This window comes from Medicago sativa, chromosome 6 (assembly GCF_051527215.1).
Source record: "Medicago sativa cultivar Bolivia chromosome 6, Bolivia_mono, whole genome shotgun sequence".
Lineage (NCBI taxonomy): Eukaryota > Viridiplantae > Streptophyta > Magnoliopsida > Fabales > Fabaceae > Medicago > Medicago sativa.
This window is the reverse complement of record NC_140754.1, coordinates 2,971,118-2,979,008: the sequence shown is the minus strand read 5'-3', so window position 1 is coordinate 2,979,008 and position 7,891 is coordinate 2,971,118. Positions and strand designations below refer to the sequence as shown.

At 33.9% G+C, this 7,891-nt stretch overlaps 2 protein-coding genes across 2 annotated transcripts; one reads left to right on the top strand and one right to left on the bottom strand.

Moving 5' to 3' along the window:
* The first annotated feature begins 378 nt into the window (after positions 1-378).
* Positions 379-4,182, top strand: PDE329 (calcium homeostasis regulator). Its single transcript, XM_085718773.1, has 3 exons — positions 379-801; positions 2,516-2,692; positions 3,632-4,182. Exons 1-3 carry the CDS (start codon positions 403-405, stop codon positions 3,950-3,952), a joined length of 897 nt encoding a protein of 298 aa, XP_085574899.1. The 5' UTR covers positions 379-402; the 3' UTR covers positions 3,953-4,182.
* A 351-nt stretch (positions 4,183-4,533) lies between these two features.
* On the bottom strand, positions 4,534-7,668 carry LOC146912054 (formate dehydrogenase 1, mitochondrial). The gene is made up of 6 exons (XM_085718772.1): positions 7,547-7,668; positions 6,555-6,726; positions 5,927-6,467; positions 5,690-5,814; positions 5,417-5,529; positions 4,534-4,819 (listed from the first exon to the last, which is right to left on the bottom strand). The coding sequence occupies exons 1-6, from the start codon at positions 7,547-7,549 to the stop codon at positions 4,706-4,708; spliced, it is 1,068 nt and encodes a 355-aa protein (XP_085574898.1). The 5' UTR covers positions 7,550-7,668; the 3' UTR covers positions 4,534-4,705.
* Positions 7,669-7,891: the final 223 nt, after the last annotated feature.

The window sequence follows — 7,891 nt, the reverse complement described above, 5'->3', positions numbered from 1 at the left end:
CTTCGTAACCAAAACAATATCATTCAAAAAAAATGAAAGAAATGAACACAACTTAACCAATCGATATCGACTATCAAAAATTGTATTCATAAGATGTCATGTCTCGAACCAAGTGCTTCAAAGTGCAATATTTAGTCTTCAACCAGATGACCTCTCAAAAGACCACGATCGAAAGATATATTCATATTTAAGATGTCCGAATTTATCTCAAATATATATATATATATATATATATATATATATATATATATATATATATATATATATATATATATATATATATACACATATATATATTATATGAAGTGAATTTCAAATGGTTAATCCAACCAACAAGATAACACAACATATATAAACGAGAGGCTAAGAAACAAACTCAAAAACAAAAACAAAACCACAAACATGGTACTTTCAAACCTCACTTCATCACCATCATCTTCATCACCATATTCACAGTTCTTCAACCTCTCATCATTCTCCAAACTCACATCACCATCTTCATCATCACTTCTCTTCCACAGCCACCACCATGTTCATCACCAAACAAAACAACAAACTTCAAAACCCACTACAAATTTCACCATTAAAGCTTACATGGAGAATCCAAACTCATTTTCAAATGTTGTTAGCAAAGTTATTGGTGCTCTTCCTGTTGTTGGTCTTTTAGCTAGGATTATGAGTGATGAAGGTGGTGTTGGTAATGATCTTATTGATTTTGCTGAGTTTAGAAGAAGGGTTGGTAAGAATTGTACTGCTACTGATTCTACTGCTTTTTATCAGTTTCAAGCAAGAAGAGGAAGGGTAATTATTCTTTTTTGCTCATAATCCTTTATTAAATTTTGCATCTTTTTGTTTACTATAGTTACAATTTTTACCTATTGAGGTTAATTCATGTTCAAAATTTTATCTTTTTAACCTAATGTTGCATTTTTTTGGTTTTCTGTAGTTATTTTTTGACTTGTGAGGTTGGTTTCATTCTCAAAATTCTATCTTTGTAACCTTGTTATTTTATGTGAATGAGACATGCACTGTCAGTGTAAACTAGTTTTACACTTAGGTCCAATTAGAAATGAGAATTAGGTAGTTATTTTAAAAAAAAAAAACTGCTGTAATCTATACTTAAATTGAAAGATGATGTGAATTTATTGGATGACGGTGTAAAACTATTTTACATCATGATTGCACCTCCATTAAACTCTAATTTTATAAAGGCAATTTTGCATTTTGGGTTTTCTAAAGTTAAGTGTATTTTTGGTTCTGAGTTGCAAATTGATTTTGAGTGAATTGATTCGGTAAAATTGATTTTGGCTAAAAGTGAGTTGAGTTTAAAGTGAGTTATGTTTGGGCAAGTTTATGTAGAAGTGACTTGAGCAACAAACTTGGGTGCTAAAATCAATTCTAGACTCAAAAGCTTCAATTTTTAGCTTCATGTAGAATCGATTCTAGAGGCAAAATCAATTCTACTCAAAAGCAACCAAACTAGTTAGAATCAATTTTGGTCATCGGTTGATTTCATTCATGCTCAAAGTTCTATCTTTGTAACCTTATAGTTGTCAGATTACGGTTATTGATGAATGAATTATTAGCTGCTACCCTGCTGATTATGGTTGATATTCGCTAATAAGTGGTCCATTTGTTAGTTGGGTATCAATTAGGGGGGTTGGGGGTCCAGGGTGAAACCCTGTGGAACGATTCAGGGTAAACTTGTAATCTGGATCATAGTATTTCAACAAAGTTTTGTACTTTGTAACCATAAATCACTACATACTGGAAAAGTATAACAGTCACTCTGCTGTAAGAGAAATAAGCACAATTGGCCAAACTCTATGATCAATAGTCGTATCATTTGATAAGGTTAGCATTTCGTGCTCAAAATAACATGAAGTAACAATTGGTCGAACTCTGTGCTCAATAGTCATATCATTTGATTTATGAAGTTAATTCCATGCTCAAAATTTAATCTTTGGGTAACCCTTATAATTTGATTAAGGTTAGAATTTGACAATGAATTATTTAGCTACTACCCCAAGTTCAAATTTTGCATCTTGGGCTTATTATAGTTTGATACCTAAATGAGGTTGATTTCATGCTCAAAATTTAATCTTTGTAACCTTATAATTGATTAAGGTTGGCATTTGACAGTGAATTATTGAGCTACCAAGTACCACCCCACGATCAAATTTGGATATTGTTCTGTATAGTTAAATGAGGTTGATTTCATGGTCTAAAATTTCAAACTTTATAAGCTTAAACAGTGATGAATTATTTAATTTCCATCCCACAATCAAATATGAATCTTTCTTGGGATTTAAAGTTGTCAAATGGGACAAGTTTGAGTGATTTCATTCGGTACATTCGAACCAACCTTACAATGAATGAAGGCTAATCAATTGTCTATTTTCCTTTTTATTCTTGAGGTAGATTTTGTGGTAGAAGGTTTTTGTTTTCATGTGCTAAAATAGAAATGGATGAGTCTAAACGTGTGTCTAACTTGGTGTTTGTTTGTTATGTGTAGGCAGGGGATCAGGCAGGGGATCCTATCTATGTTCTGCTATGTTGTTGGCTAGCTGCTATTGGTGCAGGTCTTCTCAAAACTGAGGAGATTTTGGAAGGAGTCGGAAGGCTTCGGATCTCAAACGACATTGAATTTGAGGAACAGACTTTCATAGCCATGATGGATGAAGCAAGAGAGGTTATTTTCCATCTCTGAAAGCTTTACTCAGTTTTAGTATCATGTTGCATTTGAAAAGAAACTATATCAGTAAAGATGACATGTTTGTGTACATTCTTACTCGGCTTTACAATCATTCAACTCGTTAGTTTTGTTAAAAACACAATTTATTGCTTTTGTTCAAACATATATTTGATTTGTAGACTATGGAAAAACAAATAGATAGCGAGTCATTTTTTTTTTTTTACCCTAAATGTAGATTAAAAAGGAAAAATGACAAAAAATTAGTGTAAACTTAGTCCAGGAAAAAATAGTCTGGTTTTTCTCCTTAAAATTTCGAGCTCCAAAATATCGTGTTGAATATCAATTCTGGATCGGCACATATACAAAATTCAAGGTATCTCAAAAAGTCAAGTACCAACCATGTTGGCATAGCAAAGATGTTCGTTTGTAACTAATAGGAATGATCTAAATATTGGGATGCTCCTTGATTAGTCCCAATCGCAATGAATTTTCCTAGTAAAGTTTCATCCATTTCGTAGAATGAAAATTGCTTTATATGCAATCAATTTGATAGATTTAGAATCGGAAAAGCTATTCCAAGATGTATGACAGATATTCCTGCTCTTTCGGCCTGTTTGGATTGACTTATTTGAGTTTATCTATTGACATAAGCATTTGTGATTGCGAAAATGTTCTAGAGAACGTGTGGAATCTAGTTATGAGATGTCCATAAGCTGTTTTCACCATATTTTCATAAGTTCTCTAGGATTGTTTATGAAAACAGCTTATATCTTGTATGAAAACAGTTTGACTTTATTTTACCTTTGTTATAAAAATAGCTTAAGCATAAGCACTTATATGATAATTGATAAGTATTTATGCTATAAGTGTTTAACTATGTTGATTATCTATATGCTCCTATTCTAACAACTGGAAAATTTATGTTGAACACTATAGAGAAGGGCAAGACAAAAAGGTGCACCTCCCGCTGTTCCAATGGAGGTTCGAGTCGAGAAAGCTCTTGATGCAATCTACGTTTGTTGCTTCGGAAAGGATCCTATAGAGACAGAAGATGAGAGGTTGCTGAGTACAATACTTAGTTCAGTTTTTCCATCTGTTCAAAAACAAGAGATTCGACGCATGGTTAAAGAGATGGCAGACAAAGTAGAAGATGGAGGTATGGATTATATTCCAGATGCTGCTAAGCCTCTATCAAAGGAAGCTGTTGAAATGCAAATGAAAGACCTTAACTTTCTCAAACAAAATAGTAATACTTAGCTAAGTGAAACATGTGTTGTTTTTGATATACAATGCATTGAATGGAATTATATTTCCTAAAGCAAGGTGTTTGAGCCTTTTGGCTACTCATAGGGGAAACAGTGAATGTTATACTAGATGTTGTAAAACTTGGGGTTATAGGCACATGAATGTGTAAAACAAAGTTAGAAAATAGTTTCTCGAATGTAATTTATTTGTTAAGACATTCAAGTGATCCAGTTTTTCCTTCACTAGTTTGCTTGTTTGTGGCATATATAGATGATACAAAAGATTTCAAGGAAAGTTCTAAAGCCAATAAAACTGCAGCAAGTTCTATACATAGTGCATCGAAACTTGAAAGTGATCGAAGTTGAATCCGTCATGTTAAAGTAGAAGTTTGTACACTTCTTCATTCTCACAATGTAGAGAAAGTAACCTATACAATATCAATTTGATAAAAACAGAAGAAAAACAAATATGAAGCGAGTTTTTTTTGAGGTATACAATATCAAAGTAGAAGTTCGCACACTTCTTCGTTCTACCAAGGGAGCTGAATGCTTAACTCAAACACACATACACTAATTACTACCAGTACACTGAAATTCAGGAAAAACACGAACCATATTTGTGTCCATTGCAGTTTTATTAAACAAGTTTCAACCTCAACAAAGCCGAGTACATTATTACAATGCCGCAGATATCTTTATTTAGTAAAGATCCAATGGCCTTAAAAACACAATACTCAGAAGTCTGAAACACTCCTCGATACTACATTCATCGGTATTGGCTTGCCAATTGGCCCTGCTTCACAATGTAATGCTGTTCAGGAAAGTCCTCACCCTTAAAGTGCCTCTCAAGCATATCTTTGACTCCAGCAGCATAACGTAACTGAACAAGTTTCAAGTATCAGTATCAGTAATTTACGCAAAAAAATGGAGAAAATGTAGTCGGTAGTAGGTCAATGAACTTAGCCAAAGAAAAAAGGTATGCTAATGTCAAGAAAATGTAGTCTTTCATTTTTAAGCAACAGTTTAGTTTCTACAACAGGTTTAGGGATTCTTATTCGTGCGGTCGTGCCAAAATTGATGAACAAGATTGTGCCTATGATGGATTTGGAGTGTCTCTAGTCATAATCTCATGTATTCAAGCAGTCAGCTCATCAGTGACATTGGATTGAGATCGGATGATCCAGAGCTCACGCCCAATACTTTAGATTTTAAAAAAATTAAAATCTGCATAGAAATCTGAAAAATTCCGATCTGGATCCAATGACCAAAGATGAGCGCGTGAATGCAGCAATCCACATCTGCATGTGACATGCTTGCATTTCTTCTCGTAAATGTTGCAAGGTGTATCTCAAATTTAACGTTTAAGAACGTCAAACGTGTGAAACTAATTGAGAAAAAAAAAAGTTTAAACAACTAACTCGAAACTAGAAATTAAGATAAAGGACAAATGAAGTAATGTTCTCAAAAAATAAACAACCTGTGCATCAATGGTAGTTCCAGAAATATGAGGAGTCATCGCATGGTTTGGCATGTAGCGCCATGGATGATCTTTTGGAGCTGGTTGTGGGAACCAAACATCACCACTGTAACCTATAAGATGAAACTCAGCTGTTACATTACTTCAAAGTTCAAACATGGTTTCATATTTTGTTCAGAAACATAAATGAAATCGAGGTTTTACATTACTTGAAACATCGTTTTATGTTCAGTTCGTAAACAAATTATTTTTGACAGCTGGTTTCAGAATTACCTGCAATGTGTCCACTAGTACAAGCATCAGCAACTGCTTGTGTGTCCATAATCGCCCCACGAGCATTGTTAACAATCAAGACGCCTTTCTTCAACTTAGCGATTCTATTTTTGTCAAACAATCCTCTGAATCACAAAAAGAAAAAAAGTTTGCTCATTGCTAGGTATGACTCATAGTTTACATGGATAATCTTGTAAACTAGACCGTTAATAGATCAATAATAGTATTAAATTATACCTTGTCTTATCGGTGAGAGGGGTGTTAATAACAACTATGTCGCACTTTGGTAGCATTGTATCAAGGTCGTCCTCAAACTTAGCTCCAATTTCTTTCTCCAATTCAGGCTCCATCTTAAGTCTATCATGATATAAAAGGTTACAGTTAAAGGGTTTCAGCCTTTGGAGTAAAAGCTTCCCGATTCGTCCAGCACCAACTGTTCCAACCGTCTTTCCTTCAAGATCATAGGCTCTATGTGCAATACCAGCAACATTCCATTCTCCGGCAACAGCCTGCTTGTAACCAGGCAAGAAATTCCTCACGAGAATGAGAATTCTCATAAGCTCATCCTCAGCAACCGATACTACGTTGCTTCCTGTGACCTCTGCGACGGTTAAACCAGCAGCAGCCGCGGCGTTGAGATCAATGTGATCAGAACCAATGCCGGCAGTTAAAAGCAACTGTAAATTCTTCGCTTTCTTAATTCTTTCCTCGGTGACATAGGCAGGGTGAAATGGTGTAGATATCAGGACATGCAGATCGGGAATGTGCTTCTCGAGTTCTGGTAACAGATAGTCATAAGTTAATGCAACCAAAAACTTCTAAGATAAAGTTTAAAGAGGGTCGATTAATTCGTCAAAATTCTAACCAGAATCAGGTCCTTCTTTGTCATCTGTGACAATGTATTCATGTCCTTGTGATTCAAGCCACTCGCGAATACCTAATGCTCCTTCAACACATCCAACAAAATTAGGATTGGATGCAGCATTCTCATTTCCTTTGTAGAACACACCTACAATTTTCTTCTTTCCTCCAGAGGCCTATTCTCAATAATAACAAAAAATGGCAATGTATAAGAAAAATCAAAGAGCAAAACAAAAAATACATAAATACCGAGTAAACGGCCATTTTGATATCTGAATGTATAAACTGCCGTTAAATGTATCAAAATTACAAAAATATATCTAAATATAAGTTTTGTTAGTCATTTTATTTACTTTAATCTTTGAATGTTTTTTTGCCGATCAGTTTAATCTATAACATTACGAACACAAAAGAGTAACTTGTAAACTACACCGATAATGCCTCACACATTAAAAGACTAAAATTAGTCTGTACCCGTAGATGATAACATTAAAGCTTAATTGCACTTTTGACCTCCTAAGTTTTCTAATTATCTAATTTTGACCCCTTGATATATTTAGGCGATTTTAAGCCTTCAAGTTCCTCAATTGTGCAATTTCATGATGCCTCCCACATTTTCCCTCAATTTATAATGATATGACATCTCTAAGTGTCCTCATGCATGAATATTACCAATTTTAAAAATTAAAAAACACAAAAAGGAAGAGAAAAAAAAGAAAGAAGAGCACATGATTTTTAACTGTTCCCTTTCATCTGTACGTCATTTTCTAGAAATCTTTACTTTTTATACATTTATCGACACTTATGCAACAAATTTTATAGTGTACAGATAGGTAAGACAGAAGCATGTATGTGGACTTGACCGTGGAACATGAGAAAACATGACTCTCATGTAATCAAACATGAGAAACCGTGTTTTGACAATCAAATCAACAATCGTACGTTAATATATCCAAACTTAATCCTAGAACAAAGATAAAAGGTAAGAAAACAAACCATTTTTTTCAAACTTCACTCAAAATTGAAAAGAACTCACAAATTGTCCAAGAAGAAAGAAATGTGATGTAGTTCAAGCACAAGAAAGGAAACATAAATAAGTTCATCATACTGTATTTACGGATCACGCTTGGATGACTTTGTGATACCAAAGACACCATGCTTTTGGACCAAACATTTGGGAGGAAAAAGTTGCATAATAATAGCCCATAAAAAGAAACAACAAAATGTGCAGAAGAATTTTCAAGGAATTTTATTGTAATTTCATGGTTGTCAATAATCTCACATCATCAGGTTATGTAATATAACACGTCACCTAAAATATGTCACATCATTATTTTTTTA

Coding starts and splice junctions, on each gene's coding strand:
- PDE329 (XM_085718773.1), top strand. CDS start 403: ATGGTACTTTCAAACCTCACTTCATCACCATCATCTTCATCACCATAT. Junction 802..2,515: donor TTCAAGCAAGAAGAGGAAGG/GTAATTATTCTT, acceptor TGTTATGTGTAG/GCAGGGGATCAGGCAGGGGA. Junction 2,693..3,631: donor TGATGGATGAAGCAAGAGAG/GTTATTTTCCAT, acceptor TGAACACTATAG/AGAAGGGCAAGACAAAAAGG.
- LOC146912054 (XM_085718772.1), bottom strand. Junction 5,815..5,926: donor CCTCTCACCGATAAGACAAG/GTATAATTTAAT, acceptor TTTGTGATTCAG/AGGATTGTTTGACAAAAATA. Junction 5,530..5,689: donor TACTAGTGGACACATTGCAG/GTAATTCTGAAA, acceptor TTCATCTTATAG/GTTACAGTGGTGATGTTTGG.